A 24,682-nucleotide genomic window follows, 5' to 3' on the forward strand; every position below is an offset into this window, starting at 1 on the left:
AAAGCTTTGATTTGGATCTTTAGTGTGGCATCCATTATTTTATTGGCTGGACTGCAACAGATGAGCCAACCATATAAAAGTGAATGTCACTGACTGACTGACTGAATGAGTGATAAAGTTACACCATTGGTCAGCCAAATGCCGCGTGACTGAGTGATGACGTCACAACATTGGTCGTCTGGCCGAGTTTAGGAGTTTCCCCATTGGACGTTGTTCTTCCAAAAGGATCTGTGCAAACAGTTTCTATTTTCATCAGTGGGCGTTTACTTAACTTAGGGCCTTTGTCTCTAGATTTACCGACTTTTCAGACACAGTTAGCAACTTTTCTTCACAAAAAAGCACATAGCTACCAATGATCGTGTATATAGATGGACAACGCATCTCCACTTCCTCCCACTGTACAAAAAACTAGCCGAAATATCCTGGATATGGGCGCTGCCATATTTGTGCTGATGACATCAATTGGAGCCAGAGGCTACGCAGTAGTGATCAGTGAGTGGAGCTACTGTATCGAGGTCCTGTCCATGCAACCGCCAGACTCAATCATGAGTCAATCACAGCTGTCAATCATGACGTCACACCCCCTTTTAGCATCAACTAACTAATTAAAACCAAACTTAATTAAAACAAATTAAAACCAAACTTATAGGAAAAATGAACACTGGAACATACATCAGCGTCATAAGAACTACCTACAATGACCGTGTTTCATCTGCTAACAATAAAGAGGACGGGGTTTTTGACCTACACTGCAGCCACCAGGTGACAATTAAGATGTTTTGGCTTTTGGGGAGCTATCATGTCATCCATCTTTATATTACTCATTACTATTATTAGTCATTATTAGTAACAAATGTAGCAACTTTTTGGACAAACATTCACTACCTTCCATAGAAGAGTCACCAGTATTGCCCTGTGAGTGCGAGGTCGGGCTTTCCCCCCGCAAGCACACCACTCTGTGTCTCATTCAGTTAAATTCACGGCAGCTGCATAGAAGTGAATGAGCTTCAGACTTTCTCTTTGAGTGATCATTTTACAGGTAAATATAGCCGAAATCACAGCACAGCCATTGTCTTTAACTTATGTCTATGGTGATTTTTGATTTTCAAGATTATAAAATCAGGATTTTAGCATTGCAGGGCATCAAATTGGAAATGGCTTGGAAGTGACTACTGGTTAATATGTAGTCTTAACTGGAGGCATTTCAGTCACTACTTCATACTTGTTTCGTTGTCTTACAACAGAAACAGAAAAACGTAAAAGCGAACAGCTCTATTGGGATTTGGATGTACAGTATTAAATTACTGTATATGTGAGCACACATAGTAGAAGATAACCAAACAGATACAAAACGGGCAGACACTAGGCAGAATGCAAATACAACATGATTACGTTATGAGTATGCCAAGAATTGTATTAAGTCATCTAGCGACATTTAGCGACTTTTTGAGCAGGCTTTAGCTACTTTCCATTGGAAGTAGATGTTTACACAGTCCACAACAGATTTCAACTACGTCCTCAATTTTGCACATTGAGCAAACACGGTCATACATGATCCAGCTATATACTAGGTTTTGGCCTAGTTTTGTTTCAAATTGAATGTGCTGAAGCTCACAGCCTGAAGAACAAAAACTGTGTAACTGTCCAAATAATCAGTGCCTTCACTTGTGAAACAGTAAACATTGTTGTAGTCATTGCAGGATAATTTTTTAGAAGCTTTTAACATGATTTTGTAGGCACAAGCTCCTTTATTCTGTGACACTGCTCTGGTACATGTATACAAATATGCGTAGTGCATTGTATTTTTTGTAAGACCCGAATTAAAAAGCATTAATAATAACCTGTTATTTGGTTTGATCCCAGGAGGCTCACCCTCACCCTGAGTTCTATGAAAGAATCATTCCTACACTGAGACACAAGGTAGAGTTCATCATATCACCATCATATCTGTCATCTCTACAGTTACATGTTTGATTTAAAAGACTATGTTATGGTGTAAAACACGACCTCTGCTGCACTGCTCTTGATAGACTGAAACTAGCAATGGTTTACTTTACATGGCACATCTTTCCTAAGTTTATTTTCACGTTTCCCCAATTCATGCTGTATTGAGAGGGATTTATTGAGAGAACTGAAAAAGATCTTGTTTCCAATGCAAATTGCTCCCAGGCCGCATATTCCAAAAAGGTTTTCAGGCTTCCCAGGGCTTCGACCCATAGAGCACAAACATTACAGTCGTTCTCTGGCTGAGCTGGCTGACTTCCTGCTTTCACACTGCACATACTGTATGAACCACAGGAAAATGTTTTGCTGATATGGCTCTTTTAGACTTTTTTATACATTCTCATAATACAAAAAATGTTTGTGACCTTTTAGAAAAATATATTTAAAAAAATGCCATAGTTTTAAAGGGCATTTCTTTAAATCTGACATCAGTCTTATAATTATATACCTTTTATTATCCTACTTTTGTCATCCTGGGACTGTGTGCTGGTGAAGCAATCTTGTCTGGTGAAATTTTGGTATTAGTAATATGAAAGAACCATCTCTTATTTTGAAGTGTATGATGACCTGTAATGCCAGTTCTTCAAGTTAGCTTTTAGCCACTCTTCTCTCCTCTTAGGATATTGGTCTCAATACTGATGCTGTGGTCTACCACTCCTCCTCCACTTCATACCACTCAGATGGTCAGACCAAGTCTCTAGCCTTCCCCCTCCACCATCACTCTTCCAGGGAGAGCAGCCATGGCCATATCCTGTCCTCTAACCACCAAAGTCTCAGGTCCATTCAGGTCTTTTCCACATCATCAAACAAGCTTCCAGGTGAGGATAGAAACCACTGTTTTACTGCACTGACTACTTGGTTTGCCATATATTTATTTGTGCTTGTTTTTGTTTGAATTCATAGACAGACTGTTGTAACAATTACTAAGTATTCATACACACACAATTTCCTTCGGCTAATCATGTAGTGTGGTTTTGGTTCAACAGATTGAAACATCATGAGTCATGGTTAAAATGTTTTTCTAACTCCCATATTTAACAATTGTCATTGTACATTGTAGTGGTACTATTTTACAATAGTAGTCGAAATGTAAAGGCAGCCACTTACTGGTGGTGTATGACTTGTTTCAAAACATTCATCATCATAGGGCTCTATATCGTGTCGGCACACAGCGCGAAACACAGAATCTCATCAGCAAACTGGTGTTTTGCTGTAGCACACTGAGGCTATTTCCTCCATTGCACCGGTTTGCTAACTTGGTGACTCACCGTGTGCCCCAGTAGGAGGAGAGGCGCAGAAGAGGGTGTGGCAATTCCAATCCAGCAGTGCACTGCAATCTTGGTGCCAAGAATGATTGAGCATTATGTCTTCTGCCGCCCACTTGCTCAGAGAAGATTTTATTCTATAATATATTGGTCACTTTATTCAGTGATATCACATCCATATAAACCTCCCTAAAATCACATAAACCCCTTTATTTATGTTTTACTCGTCTTTCCACTTTTATTGTACATTTTTCAACCAGCTGACATATGATCACATAGACAAAGAGTTTAATTCCAATCATAGCATTAATGCCTGCCAAACTAAAGAATAATGGTTGAGTCTTACCAGCTCTGTAATCATGACAGTTAGTTAGCAGTCTGATGACCTTTCCTTTACTGTAGTGAGTCTCTTTACAGCTGTCTGAAGGCAGCAGGTATCTGTTCCATCTGCAGTCTGTAACACACAGCAGATCTGCAACAAGGCACCAGACTGTTGTATTATAACTACAGAAACATCTGTGCTCATGTGCACATCACATATGTCATTTTGATGAATTCTACAGTTTATACTGTAAATGTACAAGCGTGTTGGAGACTGACACATTGAAAACTGTTCACACAGTCCCATGAAAAATCTTAGGTCAATTAAAACTTCTCTCTCTGTTAATAAACCCCCTTAGGACCATCCGTTCCTTTCTCTTCCCCTGGTGCCTCCGTTCAAAATACCAGGTAATTGGGGCAATGGCTGCGCTCCATATTCTTTTTAAGGACTCTGTCCAAAATAACATCTGGAGCTCCACATGTTTAATCAGAATACAGGTAGATGTGTGGCTGTGATGACCAAAATGATGTGATAGAGGTTAGGTTACATTTTATTGTGCTGCTTCCAAAAACAAAATCGTGCTATTTTAAAAATCCTAATTTACTGTATTTACGGACCATACCAGGATCACATAGGCTATGTTGCGTTCTGACTGCATTACAAAAGAATGTTCCGAAACCAAAGTGTTTCAGAAGTTTGAATACAAAGGAACGTTCAAGTGAGTCAAACACTTTAAAGAAGTCCAGAAAAAGGACAAGACCGTCATCATTTATAAATGAACTGTAATCAAGCATATCAAGGACTACTCGTGTATGATTATGAATATAATATGCCTGCCTTCAATAAAAGCTAACTGGTATGCCCAAATAATCTTAAATGCTCCTGTTGGTGAATTTACACTGAGATGTGGGCAGTATTTCTCTTACATCTATTCTAAAAATGTATTGCAATTATTTTTCAGCATTTTGTAATGCTCAAATCTTAATTTAATTTATATGAAGATATTTTGGAGAACCGCAATTGTGTATTTTTAAAATACTCAAAATGTGTTAACCATGACTAATCCAAAAAAATGGTATCACTAATCTACAGCAAATTGTTTTTATAAATATAATGAAAACTAAAAATTATAGCTTTCGTTTACTACACTCCATGATGGAGGAACCGAGAGAGGAACTCTCCTCTCTGGATCTTTGTCCAATCACCAAGCTAGATTGAGCACCAAACTCTGAATATTAAAGGGAAGTCAGTGCACTCAGCCGAAATTTCTGAAGTACATTATGAGTTATGAACCAATATGTGATTGGCCATGTGCACACATGCATTAATAATGATGTCTCAATGGAGTTTAATCAGGATTGCTCTAAGACAGCTTGAGTTATGGTCAATTTTCTGCCTTTTGATGTTTTGGTTGATGGCAGCCATGTTTTTGAACCGATCTTGAAATTTATAATACATTTTTGTAGCTCAGTCCCGCAAGTTCTTATACTAACTTTGGTGTTGATACAGTCAAAATCCAGTGCTTTTCACATTATGCAAATTAGTAAAAAAATCCATCATGGCGAACTTTTATGGTCCAAGAGAATGGTGTTAAAACAGTCAAACAAATGTCAAGCTATGTAACTCGTAAAACACAATGCACAAATAAGTGCAGAGTGATTTGTATCTTTAAATCTGTATCTGCATCTGTGCCTCTAATTTACACTTATATATTATCATTTGTACACATTTTTCAATGGAAATGTGTCTGTGAATCTTAGCCTATTCATGTGGATCAGTTTGATTTAAACTTATTACTTTTTTTGATAATGTACTTTTTTTGATAATGTACTTTCTGTCATAAAGCTGTTTTTTTTATTCGCACTTTATTTATTATGAAAAATTACTCAGAGCCATAACTTTGTCAACATGACGAGTAGACAGCATCTGAGCTGGATGAAACCTACTCCACTTATAGATATTGGTCTTATAACTATACTTGCAAAAGTATTTGATGCTTGCACGAACAGAAACAGCATTTTTTGGGGAAAGCACCCCTTAACCAAAAAAAAATCTGTTTCTGTTCTTCCCAGCATCAAATAATTTTCAGAGTACAGTTATAGGACTAATGCTGATAAGTGGAGTAAGTTGCATGGATGTGACACATTCCTAGTGGGAGTGGGAGCCAGTTTTTTCTGTGACTGATTATGGGAAAGATAAGAATGCTAATCCTACTAATAAATGGAGAAATCTCTGTCTCTGTCTCTCTGCCCTTTGATTTTCTTGACAACTGCTCATCCAATCAACGTCAAACTTCACATGGGTATTGTTGAGGACCCCAGGGAGTGCGTTGTCTACTGTGAAGGTTTTTGGATGAGCAATTCTCGAGAAACATAAAAAGAGAAATATTAAACGACAGTCGGCTAGGACTGGGGCGACTCATCCATGCAGCCCTGGAAAACAAGATACAGCTGCAAAGCCTTACACACTATCATCTAAAGTGTGGGACTGTTTGACAGAGACCCAAGCTCTGCAAGCTGGAAATGGCTCATCACAATTGTACAACTGCACAATAGTACAACAGCAACAGCAAAAAAGCACTGTTTTGTTTATTCTTCACCCCCACAAAAGCATGATATATTAGGATTATTAACAGGCGGAACAAGTATTTTAGGCACCACTGCTGTTATGGTAACATAACGTTACACCATGCGTCATCTAACATTGTTATTCAGCTGTTGTATATTTTCTCTTTCCTTTAACGGCCATGTATTAGTGAGAAAATGGCTTAAACTAACATTAAATGGTTTCTGATATTTTCCTTGCTAATGCAAAAATAAATTGGCCAGTGATTTTCTTGACTGCAGATTACTCCAGTGATGAAATAAATCCATGTCATACCCATTTTAGGTTTTAAGTCAAATTCTTCAGTAAAAAATACTGATTCTCCAGTTCAGGGAAAGGGTGACACACAGTGATTAAATTGATCTAAAGTCACTCACCAGTTTACTAGCTACAGCTAAATAAAAACTAATGCATTATAATACAACAGCCCTGCAATAAGTCCTCCTTTCATGAGGATTATAATGTTCGATTTTTATTGAATCTGTTTTGGAGGATATAATTTGTGGTGCTGTTGAACTGTACAGGGTTATACTGAGAGGTGTTCCTAATATTTTTTCCATTCCATTTATATGAATTAAGGTTCACAAAATATTATGAACACCTGTCAGTATAACCCAGTGGTTGGCATTCATAAATGTTGCATTACCGCCATCTACTGAAAGTGCTTGGTCCTTCTGCAGACACAGACTTAAAGATACAACTCACTCTGCATTTATGTGTGCATTGTGTTTTACGAGTTGTGTAAATTCATATTTCTTTGTGAATAGTATTGATACTGTGTTAATTCCATGCAAGAGGCTTTTTTTGTAGAGCACATTGAGCTGAACTTGTGTGTCAAATATCAAGTCAATTGGACTTACAGTGTGAGGGGTGTGGCCTTTCCAAAATTGTGTTTTTGGGACTTAATTACAGCGCCACCAACTGGCTGATTGGGCTCATGTTTCTTGGGAAGCATTTGCATGTAATTTCCAGTTACTGGGGCAGGTTTCATGTTTCTAGCTCATTCTAGTACAAGGCAATTTGAGCCACAGCTTAAGACAACAAATAATAAGGGGGGAGTTGCAGCCACAGTGTTAATGTATGTCGTATGACATGACTCTAAATTTGCATGATTGTCAGATACAAAACCAATGAGTTAAATATCACTTACTGAGTCCACAGGTTGCATATTTGTATCATATGTGCACAGTTAGACCCTAAAAGGGTCTTGAGCTCCTGTTCTTTTGCCCTCAGCCTTGACAAGCTTCACAATATAGCTTCATCAAGGTCTTAAGCTTTTTTGACCTAATTTGAAATGGATCTGGTCAACCTGCCAGGAGGAGTACATCAAAGTTAACACGTAATTTCCTGTTGCCAGTAAGTGGCGCTATGACCATGGTTGAATATTGACATGAAAATGTCTTCGGGCTGAGACTCTTATAAAACATGCAAAGTTTGGGGCAGATTTAACAAATTGGGAATTTATATCCATTTCCTGTTTCATGACGAAATATTGGAATTTGCTGCACTGCCATAAGAACGCAATTCAATTAAAACCCACAATCTTCACAATAAAGCCTCATCAAGGTCTCAAGGCTTTTCTGACCAAATTTGAGGTCAATGTGGTCAAGCTGCTAGGAGGCATACATCAGAGTACAGAAACTGTCATTTTCTGTAGTAGATGGCGCTTTGACTATAACTGAATATTGACCTGTAGATGTCCTCAGGCCGAGACTCTTATCAAACATAAAGTTTGGGGCAGATTGGACAATGTATATCTTAGTTGTAACAACTTCCTGCGTAATGGCAAAACCAAATTACCATGCTGCCACAGCAACAGTGTTCGACGAAAACTCACCATCTTCACATTAAAGCATCATCAATGTCTTGCACGTTTGAGGTGGATCTGATCAACCCGCGAGGAGAGCATTAAATGATAAATGATTCATTTCGTGTTGCCGGTAGTTGGCGCTATGACTGTAACTGAGTATTGGCATATAGATGTCTTCAAGTTGGGACTTCTATCAACCATGTGAAGTTTGGGGCATATTTGACCATATACACTAAAGTTACAACTTCCTGGTTCATGCAAAACATGGAAATTGAATTCCAAGCCACACAATGCCATTCAACGAAACCAAAAAGCTTCGCAATTTAGGTATGCAAAAGGTCTTTAGATTTCACTGTGCCAATTTAAGTCAATCTGGTTAATTCACTAGGGGGAGTTTTTTTTAAGTACAATGCCTGTAAACAGCGAAAAAATACACTAAATTTGAACACTAAATTCAAAATGGCCGACTTCTTTATGGGTTTAAAGTATGGCTCCAAGCCTGTCAGTTTTCGTACATCAAGGTTAAACGTACCACGAGGGCTATTTCCTTGAAATGTTCTAAGGGGTGCCCCTAAGCCATTTTGCACATCCATACTAGATAGTTAAAAATATGTATGTAAATATATATATATATATATAAAATATTTGAAAACTCTGGCCTGGTGCACTCGGCAGGATGCATTTGAATGCGCTCAGTACCGCGTTGCCAGGTTCAGAGCCCTCATTTTTTTCATACAAGCCCACAGACCATTGGTGTTTTTACATCAAGATTTTCACTGTTCTATTTCCCAGCATCGATGTATGACAACTCTTTTTCTGTTTCTGTTGTCAGAAAACGGAAGAAGTATGAAATACTGCCTGACACATGGCCCAATAAAACTACATGTAACCAGCAGTCACTTCCAAGCCATTTCCAAGCTGCTGCTCTGCACTGCTGAAATCCTGATTTTATAACTGTGAGGTCTGACAAAATCATCATACACATAAGTTAAAGACAGAAACTATGCTTTGATTTCAGCTATATTTACTTGTAAAATGATCACTCAAACAGAAAGTTAGAAGCCCATTCACGTCTATGTCAGCTGCCGTAAGATCAACTGAATGAGACCAGGGAAAGGTGTACATGTGGAGGGAAAGCATGACCTTGCGCTAGCAGGGAAATACTGGTGACTGTCTTCTTTGGAAAGTAGCTCAGATTTGTCCAAAAATTTGCTAGGTGCGTTTGTCAAGAAAACTTGCTAGAAAAGGTGTGAAAAGGCAGTATATCAAGTGACAAAGGCGCTAAATTGGCAACACTGCCTGTAAACGTCCCCTGATGACGTATTATAAACTGTTCACGCCAATTCAATTTGATAAAGCAACGACCAATGAAGAAACTCCTAAACTTGGCCGGCCGACCAATGGTGTAACTTCAGCACACAGTCAGTTGGTCAGTCACAGATATTCGGGTTTCTAGGGCAGGTCTTGCTGTTGCGATCCAGCCAATAATGTCGGTGTTTGGTACAGTATATTGTTACCTCTGTTTCAGAGAACTGCACTATCTGTGGAATATTCCGAATCTCTGCCCACTGCCTCACCTGCCTCCAGGGTCTCTGCTCAGAATGTGACAGACTGTACCACTCTTACCCTGAGAGGACCAACCACCGCCGAACAGCTGTTACATCATCATCATCATCCAAAAACAGGAGCAGACACAGGTCAGGATCAATAGTTCTGGCAATATAAACTGGGAATACTCTGATCCCACTAGTCCAAAGCCCGTAGTAGTTCTTACTACATGTCAGTCAGTATCAGGTCACAGATCACTTTATTGAATTAATTGAACAGTATGACCTTCAACTATTGAGTTAAAAGGTCTCAGCACGTGTAATGTGTCATCACTGCTGACTTGAGGAGTCACAGTCTTTGCTGCTCAGCTTCCCTCTTTCCCCACCTATAGTTGTGTCAGATCAGAACAGGGGGTTTCACCTATGTCATTTTTTTTAGCGCAGAATAATTGAAAATGAAGTGCAGTTGGTTGTTTAAGTTTTCATCTGAGTGTTTGCTGGCTAACAAAGTCTAACAGTTGCTTCTCCCATGTTTCAGTTCTTCCACCTGGTGTTGCCCTCACTGCACTAAACTCAACTCTATCCAGTATGTGCTGTGTGAGGAGTGTGAGCGCCCTCGCTTGGAATCCATCGGCTCTAAAACAGATGAATCTTATCCTGCCACCATCACTGGTTTGTGTTGTCTCTCGCTGCATCTCACAGCTCCAGTAATCCCACCCCCTTTATTTTACTGCTTTCTAGTTTCCCCCTCCTTGACATAAAAAATGAGATAAAAGCAAATAAATATACTCTATAAATCTGTTGCATTTACCGTTCACTCACTACTTCTCCTGTCACACTGAAGAAAGGTGTTGACTTAAAACAACTAATTATGTATTCATTGAAGAGTGCATTGTATTCAGTATTTTGTGATCATTTCAATTTTGGTTGTAATTTAAATAGTGACAGTAATATTTTGTTATAATATTTAATGATTAATGTTATATATATTTTTATTTTAGGCCCAAGTACAGCCTCAACCGTATGTGAAAATGGGCCCTTAGACCCCTTTTGGTTCCGACTAAGTTTCAGACCTACAGGAAGTGCTGAATATCAATAACAGCAAATTTAAATCAAGAAAGAATGTCGCAATAGACTTGATGGGAAATACATATTTTTTTCTGCTCAGTATATTTCGCACAGACCCCAGCCATCACTTTTACTGGAGACTAGGTCATATTTTTTTGTGTATGTGTGTGTGCGTGTGTGTTTTTGTACGTGTGTGTATTAATGTATCCTTCTCAGAGTGGCACTGTAAGAGCTGTACCATGGTGAACGCTGTCAGCAGTATTCTGTGTGAGGTGTGTGAAAGACCTCGTTTGGCCACACGACCTCCAGTGACCACGTCACACCCACCCATCACCCCCCCCAGACCACCAGCACCAGTACTAGGCATGCCTGGTGACCCTGACAGCCAGGTCAGTTAACTCTGTGTGTGTGTGTGTGTGTGTGTGTGTGTGTGTGTGTGTGTGTGTGTGTGTGTGTGTGTGTGTGTGTGTGTGTGTGTGTGTGTGTGTGTGTGTGTGTGTGTTAGTGTTAGTGTTTGTGTGTGTTAGTGTTTGTGTGTGTGTTTGTGAGAGAGATGCTTATTGAGCTTGTTTTTAGCCAGGGTTCCAGGAATGGTAGTGTCAGTCTGCTGGTTTACGCTGAACAACATCTATTTGATGGATTGCTGTGACATCTGCTTCATTCATTCATGATCCCCTCAGTATGAATTGTAATAACTTTGGTAAATCCTTAACTTTTCCTCTGCTCCCATTATCAGGTGAAAACTTCACTAATTTCAGTTTGTCCAATACATTAGTTTATCCCATCATCCTTAGCTATACTGTTGGTTTAGTGCTATTTAGCAATTGTCAGCATGCTAAAAAGCAAAAATAATATGATGAACACGTTAAACATGATACCTGGATACCATTAGCATGTTAGCATTGTCATTGTGTCATTGTGAGCATATTAGCATGCTGACAGCTGTAGTTTGCTTAAGGCACTGCTGTGTCTACATACAGCCTCACAGAGCTTCTAGCATGGCTGCAGACTGCTCTTGTTATTAAATAATTTCTGTCCTAATCCAATCAAATTAACATTCAAGAGCCAATTAATTACACTTGAATCATCTTTGTTCGTAATTTCAGTCTATCAGTTTAATTATACCTTCATCATTTTTGAATTGATCATTTATTGTCTGTGAATTCCACCCCCCAGAGACGTCAGACAGGTCCATAAAGAGAGTTTAGAGTAAATGGCACAGTGCTGATATTTGGTGCCCATGTTCTGAATTTCCCACTCTCTGCAGGCATACTTTTCAAAGGCTAACAGAATGTGAGAACAGCATGTTTTTTTTCTTACATTGCAGTGGAAACATTAATCTTTTTTTGACTCAGATTAACTGAAAAAGAATCTTTATTGTCATAGTGAAAACAAATCGATCATAATTAACGACAAATGTAATACACAAATTACCTGTATACACTGCAGAAAGGACAATTCAAGAAAGTCATAATTTCTTATACTGGGATGATTAAATCTTAATTCTTCTTATCCAAGACAAATAATCTTGTCATTTGTGTTAGATCTGTTTAATAGTTTTTTTTTTAAAGATTTTCAGCTGTAACTGTTTTTTTTCAGCTGTAACTGATGAAAACATGTCTGAAAAGTGGTTGTCACACTCATCTTCTATATATCTGCTACAAGAAAAGTAGATGGCTTTGCTTACTTGAAGAATCTGAATGATTTTCAAACTAGGCAAGTCAAAAACAACACTGCAAGCATAATATTTTTACTTTTTTAGTTTGTTGAATTGGTTAAAGGCACAGGGAAGGGCTACATTATTTGGTACAAATTATAAAGAAATGAGACTACTTATAAACAAGTAACTTCAACTGAAACAACTGTCTCAGAACATTGTCTCTATAATTCCTATAATTAATACCAAATCACATAATTCTTTACAGGAAACTTGCCAAGAAGTTATTATGAAATCATGCACCCGTTAAATAAATTGATTTCTCTTTTTCATCAATGTTGAAATGTGGGACTGCAAAATACAAAAGGTGGGATGCAAATGCCCACTGAAACTGAATTTGGCAGATGCGACTGCCTGGGAATGATGTGTACAATTTGCAGCACATTGTAATTAGACTAACCCACGTAGGGTTAGAGAGAGAGACAGTGGGACACAGGACACTTTTGATCCTTCATATCAGCAACCTTTTAGTAATGGCTGTAAAAGATGCTCATGAAATTTAATGGAGCGAAAGAAGAGGCACAAGCTAGCAGGCCCATTTACCTTCTTCTTGAATTTTCCTCTTATTTTCTCAATCAGCTTCTCACTATGAGTGGCGGGATCCCACATGATCTTATTCTTTTCTAGTTAGAAAAGTTAGAACAGTTTTCATTTTACATGAGAGATTTCTTTATCTGTGTTTTTTTTGTCTGTTCTTTTGTTGGAAAAAAGATGATGTCACATACTTCTGTGCACCAGTGACCAAATTACCCCCACACAACTCAGCAGTATAGCTGACTTTTCGAATTTTAAACTCTTAATAAATAATAATAATAATAGGGATGATTTACTTTGATCGTTGCTTATTTAGTCAGAAACGTTTAATTTTAGGAATACTAATACAGCAGGTCTCAACTAGCTTTTCAGACAGATATTACATATAACACACTGATAAAATCTGCTCATTTACAGGAAAGTAAAACACAATATTATGGTAATGTAATCAGCAGGGCTTTCTTTCAGTCATTTTAAATCAATTTTTACACAGCTTTCACAGTGAGACAGAGGGATACTTTATCTGTGTTCATGGCAGGTACATTACAAACACATCGACCCATGACTAAGGCTTTCTGCTGACCAGCTTTTTCAAAGGTTCCTTGAAAGACAAACAAACGCAGTTACTGTACATTTGCTATACTCTTCACTTTAAAGAAGCTGCAGAAAACATCGTTAAATCTGCGACTAGTCAGAAAGAACTAACTCCTGTACGGTGTCTTCACATGCATATCATTTTATTCCTGTGATATTTCAGTCTCCAGACCTTCATCAGGCAAAAAAATAAGACTTTTAGAAGGTCAGCTAAGAAGAAACTTCTTTTTTCACCTTTTTGCTCTCTTTAGATTTAGATGAACCTTGACCGGCAAGGCTCGGTAAATACACTCGCTGGCTTTGTTGCTTAGTGTCCAGTACCTTAGCTCTTTAAAAGAAAGCCAAAGAATCTAAAAGTGTTCTACTTTTGCACCTCCGACATTTAATGGACAAAGGATACCAGCCAGTTGAGCTAAGATAAACCAAACAGACAAAGGTCTGTTATGCCTCCAGAATGAGGGAAGGTGACAGAATGCAAAAACTGCGTCATGTATTTGTGTTTTGGGAGTTGTGAATCTGGTGAGAAATATACATATTTTTTGTTTATAATATTTGTTCATCCATCCTGTATACAGTGAGGTCGAAAAGTCCGAGACCACGCTGTACATACAGTATTGTTACAACACAAATTCAACAATCTGCCTTTCACGGTGATTAAACTAAGCCTACTGTTTTCTTTTTCCACTGGGTTCAAACAGAATTTTGGTGACAAGTGACTGACTGTGCCAGTACTATCTACAAAGTCCTGGCAGACGAGTGAAGCACATTTCAATTTGTCATTTTAATGTGTATTTGTATTTTTTTTAATCAGGTACAGTATATTTTGTACAATGTAAATGTCATAATTTTAATCTGCTTTGTCTTGCCACATTGTTCAAGTCCCAATCAGCAATATGAAAAGTCTCAAATGTTAGCAAGGGCCTAATTTTCACACTTTTATTAAATTTCTTTTAAGTTTCTTCTTACTGGCCTAATATAATGCAGATCTTAATTAGTATAAAAGTAGATAAAAAATATCTTACCAATATCTAGTGTTTCCCCTTACTTACACACACAGCTTCTGGAGTAGTAGTTTTTAGTTTTTAATTTTAATTAAATTTAATTTCAATTTAATTTTTGTAACAACTAATTTTTAAGGTCCAAAAAGGATCTTATATGTAACTAAATTCTTAGGAAGTTTAATTTGCTGTAATCAGAAGTGAAATGAAGTGAAGAAGTGGACTAAGGCTGTCATCTGTTCTGAAACAAAAAACTGAATTCCTTACCAGCTTCACAGCCATCAATGTTGCAAATGGTAAACCTATTGCTGACTTAAATTCCTCAGCCATTCATGGAAATAATGTTTCAGATATACAGTCAAACCAGCCCTGTACAGTGGTGTGTGCTGGTGTTGCAGCTCCTGTGAGGACGATCTGATCCAGTGTCTCTGGAAGCAACAGTCTCCGGGCTCCCCTCAGCCTCTGAAGCCCGTGCCCCCCATCCAGTGAAGGAAGTAGTGAACAGCCCTTGTTGGCAGACTGTGGAAGAGCAGAACACTGCCTTGTGCAACTCCCTTGTCCACAGACTAGGGGACCCTGGTTCAGAAAAGCAATTGAGCCAGGCACTCTCTCCATCCACCAGCCTTTACAGATCTCCAGCTGAACAACAGGTTATCTGTTTCGGATGAGCTTAAGAGCTCTGGCTCAACATTGCCAAATGGTACAGCTCTCCACCACCACTGTTTGCTGGAGAGGTCCCCGCAGAGCTTGACCTCCAGGCAGGTTGGCGCAAGCACCTGCATCCAGTCCATGTCCCATCTCCACCTTAATCATAGGGGATTCCATCATCAGAGATGTAAAGTCAAAATATTCTAAAACTTGTGGCTTTCATGGTGAAAAAGTACTGGACATTGCAGCCAAACTTCCAGACAGTGACGCTGTTATTGTTAACTTTGGGAGAAACCACATCTCCCACTGGCATTCGGAGCTGCCAGTTTTTCCTGCACTTTGTCAACAACTATAACTTATTCTGGGAATGGATAAAACTTCTTTAAAAGACATGGTCTCCACCCAAATTCAGCTGGGTCACAAAAGCTATCAGCAAACCTTTTTTATAGTGTTAATTGCCTCAAGCACAATCAGCTGTGCGTCACTAAATGATATCCCCTGAGCCTTTTGTTTGTTAGTTGTTGTTGTTAGTTCCACTCATTCATTTCTCCAAAGGGCCTGGGCTATACCTTCGACACACCACACCCCCCCTTCCGGTCAGTGACTGTTAGATGAGGGTTAACCTTATCCACATATCAAGAACCAATAATAAAAAATTATTCAGCACATCAAGTTCAAGACAACACATCACACTAAGATGGCAATTTTTAAATGAGGTCTCTTTCTAATAAGATTGTTTGCCTTACATGACTTTATTTTAACTCATCACCTAAATTTTGGTTTTCTGACAAAGACATGGCCAAAACCTGGTGTCAATAGCACCTCTTCAGAGTTTAGTCCTCCCAGCTCTAATCATCTAAACATTCTCAGTGTGTATCAGTCCAGGTGGGGGTTTGGCTGTAGTAATCATTTTAATTGCAGACTTTGAATTACCACTGTGCAAGACTGAGTTGTCTATTCCAATACTGTGTGCACTAATTTACAGACATCCTAAATTTAACAAATCTTTTATTTCAGAATTTTATGACTTACTGTCTGTTTTAGTAGCTAAATTTGGCCACAAGTTAATAGTAGGTGATATCAACATTCATACCTACTGCCCCTCAAAGCAAATGGCTACTGATTTCATGCATCTCATTGACTCCTTCAATCTTACACAGATCCTATGTGTGTCCATGGTCATACCCTTGATCTAGTTCTATGATTAGGTCTGCCTATCCAGAATCTTCATATTAGTGGCATTAATTTATTAGATCACTGGGCCATTGTCTTTAGCCCCATTCTTCCCCTGACATACTTCTAAATCCCCTCTACCTGGAATTTATGATCACCATATTACTCCTTCCACTGTGAGATAGTTCTCTGATGCCTTTATTGATGCTGTCCCATCATCCTGCTCTTGGCTCCCTCTTCTGGTCTGAGCACAACAGCTGCTCAGAGTGTTTAATGCCAACAGTACACATCGTCTGGACTCTTTAGCTCCCGTAAGATAAGGAAACCCAAGGTCAAACCTCAGCTCTGGTTCAGCCATGTCACTCCTTCTGTTTGGCAGGAGTGTAGAAGAGCTGATTGAAAGTGCGCAAAAGACAGATTACAGGTGTCAAATGACCAAACTGCTTGTCCAAATACCATCTTTTTGTTAAAGCTGAAGAATGTCCTTTTCAAAGATAATTTCAAAAAACACACACAGACCTAATTTTCTATTTAATACAATAAACAAAGTAATGAATCCTGCTACCCTGAGCCATCCTGAGGAAATACCTGAAACCTGTGAATTTTTATTGTTATTTTCTTTATCAACAAAATCAACAATATTAGAGCAAACATATCACCCTCTATCCATGACCCATCTTAACCGACCTCCCTTTAACCAAACTTAGGTCAGAAGTTGCTGAGTACATTTGGATCTATCTCAAAATTATCATGGCTATCCAAGGTCCTGGAAAAAGTTGTCCTCTCAACTCGTCCCTTTCTTTGAAAAACACAGCATTTTGGTAAAATACCAATCAGATTTTAAGATGCCACCAAAGTCAGCTCTGCTAAGGGTAAGAAATTATTTACTACTATCACTACACTCTGGATACCATGGCAATTTAATTTTGTTGGGACTTTTTGCTGCTTTTGACATAGTTGACAGTCCCATACTCTTGGAGCGTCTCAAACATGTTGTACGCATTCAATAAAAGGCTAGTTGACGGGTTTACATTATATTTGCAACAGATCAGTATCAGTTAAATGAACAGTTTCTGAGTAACAGTTTCAGTTTATGATTGCACTCGCACAGGGTCTATTTTTAGAAAACACATCACCAACCACTGCTATGCTGATGATGCACAACTATATTTCCCTTTGAAACCAAATGAAAAACATAATCTGTAGTTTCTTCTATGTTGTCTTGAAGATGCAAAATGCTGAATGATGAGAAAAATTTTCTTCAGCTAAATGAGAGAAAGACAGAGATCCTTATTATTGGTCCTGAGGTATTCCCTAATGGTTTAACCAACGCTCTTGGCCCACTATCTTCAAATGGCTCTAAACGTACCAGAAAGCTAGTAATCATTTTGTATTCGACAAACAAATACATCTGTTGTCAGCAGTAGCTTCTTCCAAATTAGGTCAATAGCAAAAAAAAACCCTGTTTCTTTCTTTGGGAGATTTGGAAAGAGTCTTACATGCTTTCATTACTTCATGTCTTGACTATTGCAACTCTCTTTATGTGGGAGTCAATCAGTCATTCGTAGCTCGACTGTAGCTAGTTCAAATTACAGTAGCGAGACTCTTCAATGACACCTGGAAGAGAGACCATACTGCTCCTGCACTGTACTCTATTTTTTGAGATTCTTCTATTTGTTGCAATGTTTGGCACAAGCTTACCTTTCTGATCATCCTGCATTCTACATCCAGCCTGTTCACATCCTCTAATCAGCTACTCCTCTCTGTTCCACACTAGCAGTCCAAATCTAAAGGTGATAGAGCCTTTCCATTGCCACTCCCAGACTGTGGAAAAGCCAACCCTTCAATGTCTTCCCCATTTGTTGCCACTTTTAAACACACATTTATGCAGTTGCCTTTAAGTCCCCACAATTATTATTAATTTAACGATATAATTATTCTAAATTGTCTGTTAGTTAGTAGCTTTTTATTTTTGTTTTAATTATTTTATTTGTTTTATTAAATTAAATAATTATTTAATATTTTTTTTATTTTAATATTTGCCTCTCTAGATCTAATTTGTAAATTGGTTTTCAAAGAGGTTCTGCAAACTTAACAAAATATTGCATTAACCATGTAGGAATTACAGCCATTTTTATACGTAGTCCCTCCATTTTCATAGGCTCAAAAGTAGATAGACAAATAGCATAATTAAAAATATTAGTATTATCTTTAATGCTTGGATGAAAATCCTTTGCAGTTATCGATGGCCTGTAGTCTGGAACCCATGGTGTTGCAGAGATTTTGCCGATTATTTGTCAACTCATCAGTGAAGTTCAGGAACCCAAGATCTCTTATGCTGAAAATATTTATTGAAGCTTGGCCAAGGAGAATGGAGAAATTATTTTATGTGCATGATGCCCTCTCCATTCTGAAGCTAAATCCCCTGTGCTCAGTCTTTGAACCTTAACAGATTATGCTGCAAATACTTTACGCCCAAAAAAGGTCAAACTCAATGCTTCCACAGTATGTGGAGTTAGTCTGTTGGTTCGCTATTCTGTAAACAGGAAAATGTTTTTACCTGTGTTAATTCAGATCACGTTGCATGTAGCATTCAGCATAACGTCAGCACATCCTGGTCTGGAGCCACTGTTATCTGGCTATGCCCACGGATTCTAGCAGACCCCAATCTATGGCGTCTAGGCAGGCAGAAAACAGACATCTCCTTTGACCTTGGCTACTACAGCAATGCTGCTTCACTTTTATCAGAATGGCTCTGTATTCCCCTCGGAAAGCTGCCCAACATCTCAAGGAGAGAAGACAATGTGCATTTCAGAAATATTTTCTGCTGTTTCGCCTGAGTCCTCAAGGCCCATGCTTGACCTATGTAACCCAATAGAAAATTCCCTAACACATGGACATCACCAAATGCTGAGTTTCCTCCCTTGAGATGCTTTGCTAGGCTTTTACTGCAGCCACCTTCAGATGCTGCTTGTTTGTAGGTCTTTCTACCCTCAGTTTTGTCTTCAGTAAGTGAAAAGCATGCTCATTTGGGTTGAGGTCAGTTGCCTGACTTGGCCATTGAAGAATATTCGATTTCTTAGCCTTGAGAAGCTCTTGGGTTGCTTTCACAGAATGTTTTCTGTCATTATACATCTGTACTGTGAAGCACTGTCCTATCAGTTTTGCAGTATTTGGCTGAATCTGAGGAGATAGTGTAGCCCTATACACTTCAGAATTCATCCTGCTACTTTTATAAGCAGTCACATCATCAATAAACACAGGTGACCCAGCCATACATGTCCATTCCATAACACTGCTTCCATCATGTTTGACAGATGATGTGGCATGCTTGGAATCATGAACTTCTTTTTTCCTTCTCCATACTCTTCTCTTCCCATTGACAGATGAAACCAATCTAGGTTTCATTTGTCCAAAGTATCTTGCTCCAGAACTCAGCAGGCTTTTTTTAAAGATGTATTTTGGCAAAGTCTAGTCTGGACTTTCTGTTCATTAGCGTTACCAGTGGTTTGCACCTTGTGGTAAACCCTCTGTATTTACATTCATGAAGGCATCTATTGATTGTAGACTTTGGCAATGATAAGTCTACCTCCTCGAGAGTGTTCTTGACCTGGCTAGATGTTGTGAAGGGTTTTTCTTCACTAAGGAAAGACTTCTGCAATCATCCTTTTTAGTTGTCTTCCGTGGTCTTCCCTGGTCTTCCAGGCCTTTTGGTGTTATTGAGCTCTAAGTAGCGTTTTCAGTTTTTGAGATATTAATGATCTTATGGACCCCTCATTAAAAAATTAATAACTCGAGATGTCAGTAAGCTGTTTACAAGCTAATATGGTGTTGTCATGCTTAACATTTTAAAAGTGGAACCATGTTTCTAGCCATCACTATCTGGAAATAGTAGCAATTTGTATTTAGCAATCATTTTTCTTTTTTTTTTCTTTTTTTTTTTTTTTACTGTAGCATCCCTAGTGATGAAATTGCATGAAACTCAGCTGTCCTATTTGTGGTATCAGTCTGTACACTTGAGCCAAATTTGGTTGCAATTGGATGAAGCATCTAAGAGTTATAGTAGGTTGAATTGATTGACAACACCTGCAAAAGTTTGTTATCCAATCATCGAAAAATGATACATACGATACAATATCTCACATCAAGCATACGTGCAGTGTTTATGGTCATCGCAACATGGTATTTACCAAGTTTGGCGAAGCATGGATGAAGGATGTAGGATAGGGAGTCAAAGGTATGTCAAACAAAAAACTAATTTTTATGCCCTATATCAATCTCTTTCACTGACTGAGTCAGTACTAGTCCTACAATAGCTCTTATATCTTGACGGTTGCCAAGATATTAGAGCTATTGTAGGACTAGTAGCGTGTCTAAAAGCAAATGGAAGAAAATGGAAGGAATAATAATAATAATAAACACAATAATAAAGAGCAATGATAACTATAGTGTGATTGCTGCATTAGGCAGCAGTTTTGTTAATTATATCATCTGCTCACTTTTTAATCACCTAACTAGTCCTGCACTGTTTGTCGTACAAAACTCCATTCAAACGTCAAAACATGCTGCTTGATATGAAGATTCCGGGCATTACTTTTCTCACAATTTCCAAAATATTCAATGTTTTGTTGGCAATTTTTCCCCATAGAAATGAATGGATGGAATATTTAGAGGCTAGAGTGGGTGACATCACAAACAGAGTGGGAGACGGTGTTGAAACTGTTCTGAAACTTTTCTGTTTAATTCGTCCTCACGGCCACAAATTTTACTCATCAGACATTTTTTTTTGCCAGAACATGGGCAAATTTATGCTCTTTCAGACAATATGACAACCAAAGCACAGTGATTTACAGAATTTGAACTACAAGTCTCAAAGTGGCAGGAGTACCATCCAACCCCATAGACTATGATTAAAATTAAAAACCAGATTTTCAGAGATGTGTGCAGCAAAGTCTTGTAGCGCTCACGGTGTAAAAACTTTGGTGATAGGAGTAACTGTGTTTGACTGAGTAACAGGAATTCAAGAGATGTGCTGAGCCAACTCTCACTAAAGTCTGAGTCTCACTTAGTAGAAATTAAGCACTTAAAATCACCATGGCAGCCTCTGAGTGCCAGTTGGGCACAAACAGTTGATTCGGATCAGTTGATTAGACTACTTCTCTGATGTCTGTGGTGTTTATCAAACAATTGTGTAATCGGGAGGATAAATAATACATCGATTAAAAAAAAAAAAAAAATCAAACTTAGCCATTATTTTACCTACTGTTATTGCTTAACCAAATGTTTCATCAATTATTCCTTAGAGTAATGATAGTATGTGTGACCAGTCTGAGCCAGAATATATTTGGCAGTTAAGTGCAGTTTCTGGATTCCTAACTGGCATGAAACACACAAATGCACCCGCGCGCACACACACATACACACACACCTGTATTTTAGACTCAATTTCAATAGAGTTTCACAATGTAAATCAAAATAAATGATGATATTGGTGAGGATATATAATATGTAAATAAAAAGTCACATCTAGCCTCAATTTTCAAGCTTTCTGTATTTAATGCTGGAATTGTGTCCCTGGACACTTTCATCTACTTCTTTATATGATTTTATGCCAAAAATGCAGATTATTTTCTGGCATTTGCAGCAGTGTACCTCAGCTTGAGCCTTTCTTTTTTAGCAGCCAGCAATGCAGTTGTATCACCTTTCCAGAAGCCAGCAATCCTACTGGAATTTCTTCACAAATTGCATAGTCTAATTATTATTCTTATTTTTGTTTTTTACTAAATAACAGGAGTCTGAGAGGTGCACCGAGCCAACTCGCACTAAAGTCTGAGTCTCACTCAGTAGAAATTAAGCACTTAAAATCACCATGGCAGCCTCTGAGTGCCAGTTGGGCACAAACAGCTATTCGGATCAGTTGATTAGACTACTTCTTTGATGTCTGTTGTGTTTCTCAAACACTTGACTGACATGTTTGTCATACACCTGTTACATACTGTTTCCACACTACATACACATGGATTTACACACATTTCAACAGTTTTCACTACAAATACTGTTTTATTACTGTGTTAGTCAGGAGACATTCGACAGTTAATTTCAGTTGGTGCTTCTAGCTGACTCCACACACGCATGCACAGAAATTGCTATTTCTCTGTATTTTAGACTCCATTTCAATAGATTTTCACAATATGAACCAAATCAAAGGATGGTAATTATGAGGATATATAATATGTCCATTAAAAATATAAACTTTAGCCTAAATTTTCAAGCTTTCTGTATTAATTGTTGGAATTGCCAAGTGTCCCTGAATGCCTTCATCTATTCCTGCGAGCCGACCACGATCGTAGATCCTTCTCTCCCCCTGGTAGCTCCCGAGCAACCCAGAAGCCAGGGGCAGCTGGGTGACTGTCCGTAACAAGAAGCTTAGCCCTAATAAGAAGCCCATGGATCACCACCAACCAATTCACGTTTCAACAGTTACTCCCCACTCAGCAACACACCCTCTGAGAAACCAACTCTGGTTAATGGCAGCTCTATCTTGAGAAATGTGGCAGCGACACCAGCAAACACAATCAAATGTATTCCTGGGACCAGAACGGGCGACAGTGAATCCTATTTCAAACTGATGAGTAAGAATAAGCATAAATATAGTAAGACTGTTATTCACGGATTGGTATTCCGCGGTAACAACACCAGATTACGCCAATCAGGGGTCACAAAAATTAATGTTGAGTCGGTGTGTACATATACAAAAACAATGTCAAACTCCGTACTTTTCTCTGGGCCCCTGCCTATTCTGAACAGTGATGACATGTCATCATTCAACTGCTGGTTGTTGGATGGGGCAGTTCTCATATCTAGGAATTTGACTGAGTTTATTATTAGACCAAAAGCTTGACGACCCAGAGTTGAGACCAGGAGGCAGAGTTTCAGTCTTACATGCTTCTTTGTGCTTCCATTACAGCGGTCACCCACGCAAAACCCCATAGAGACTGATTTGAGGATTTTCAGTCAGGATTTGGAGTGCATCACAGCACAATGACAGAACTGGTGAAAGCTACAAATGATCTTCTAATTGCATCTTACAAAGGACTTGTCTCCATACTTGTCTAGTTAGATTTTAGTGCTCCATTTGTTCTACTTGGAACATTTAATTGTTTATGTTAACGTTAACAATAAATCCTTCATATACGCAAAAGTTGGTCACAGTTCCACAAGGTTCTCTGCTTGGACCAGTTTTATTCACCTTATATATGCTTCCTTTAGGCAATATTATTAGGAAGCAATCCATAAAATTCCAGTGTTATGCAGATGATACCCAACTGTACTTGTCAGTGAAGCCTGATGAAACCATTCAGTTGGCTGAACTTCAAGCATGCTTTAAGGATATAAAGATCTGAAAGACCAGCAATTTTCTGCTATTAAACTCAGTCACAGCGGAAGTTATTGTACTTGGCCCCCAACACCTCAGTAACACATTTTCTAATGATATAGTTACTCTAGATGGCATTGCACTGGCCTCCAGCCCCACCTTTAGAGTTATCTTTGATCAGGGTATGTCGTTTTACTCCCACATAAAAAAAACTTCAAAGAATGCCTTTTTTCACCTATGCAGCATTGCAAAATCAGGCACATCCTGTCTCAAAAAGATGCAGAAACGTAGTCCATGCTTTTATTACTTCTAGGCTGGATTATTGTAATTCCTTATTATCAGGCTGTCCCAACAAATCTCTATGTACTCTCCAGCTGACCCTGAATGCTGCAGCATGAATACTGTCAGGAACTAGGAAAACAGATCATATTTCTCCTGTGTTAACTTCTCTGGCTCCCTGTAAAATCCAGAATGGAATTTAAAATCCTCCTCCTCACCTACCAAGCTCTTAATGGTCAGGTACCATCATATCTTACAGAGCTCATAGTACCTATTACCCCACTAGAACACTGTGCTCCCAGAATGCAGGCTTACTTGTATTTCCTAGAATCTCCAAAAGGGAATGAGAGGCAGAGCCTTCAGCTGTCAAGCTCCCTATCTGTGGAACCATCTTCCAATTTGGGTCTGGGAGGCAGACACCCTCTCCACGTTTAAGAGTAGGCCTAAAACCTTCCTTTTTGATAAAGCTTGTAGTAAAGGCTGGCTCAGGCTTGGCTTGCACACCCTTTTTAAAAATGGGAACCACCACCCTTGTCTGCCATTCCACAGGCACTCTCCCGAACTCATTGCGACATTGAAGAGGCATGTCAGACAAGACAGCCCAACAGTGTCCAGAACCTTCAGCATCTCAAGGCGAATCTCCCCTCCTGGCGCCTTGCTACTGAGGAGCTTCTTATCTACCTCAGAGATATCTGCCAGAAATATGAGTAAGACCTCCCCCTTTGTCTTCAAACTCTGCCTCTT

At 38.7% G+C, this 24,682-nt stretch overlaps 1 protein-coding gene across 4 annotated transcripts in view; it reads left to right on the forward strand.

Annotated features, from left to right (window-relative positions):
- The window catches only part of LOC120799354 (E3 ubiquitin-protein ligase RNF31), a 68,508-nt gene that overhangs the window by 24,563 nt on the left and 19,263 nt on the right, over positions 1-24,682 (forward strand). For all 4 annotated transcript variants that reach the window (XR_005708818.1, XM_040144465.1, XM_040144466.1 and 1 more), the window contains 5 exons: positions 1,864-1,920; positions 2,624-2,822; positions 9,534-9,702; positions 10,091-10,224; positions 10,837-11,009. Coding sequence is in view for 3 of the 4 variants with exons in the window: in XM_040144465.1 (XP_040000399.1) it covers positions 1,864-1,920; positions 2,624-2,822; positions 9,534-9,702; positions 10,091-10,224; positions 10,837-11,009 (732 nt within the window). In the remaining variant the exon portion in view is untranslated. The remainder of the gene's footprint in view (positions 1-1,863; positions 1,921-2,623; positions 2,823-9,533; positions 9,703-10,090; positions 10,225-10,836; positions 11,010-24,682) is intronic.

The sequence above is a fragment of the Xiphias gladius genome, chromosome 14, assembly GCF_016859285.1.
Source record: "Xiphias gladius isolate SHS-SW01 ecotype Sanya breed wild chromosome 14, ASM1685928v1, whole genome shotgun sequence".
Taxonomy (NCBI): domain Eukaryota; kingdom Metazoa; phylum Chordata; class Actinopteri; order Istiophoriformes; family Xiphiidae; genus Xiphias; species Xiphias gladius.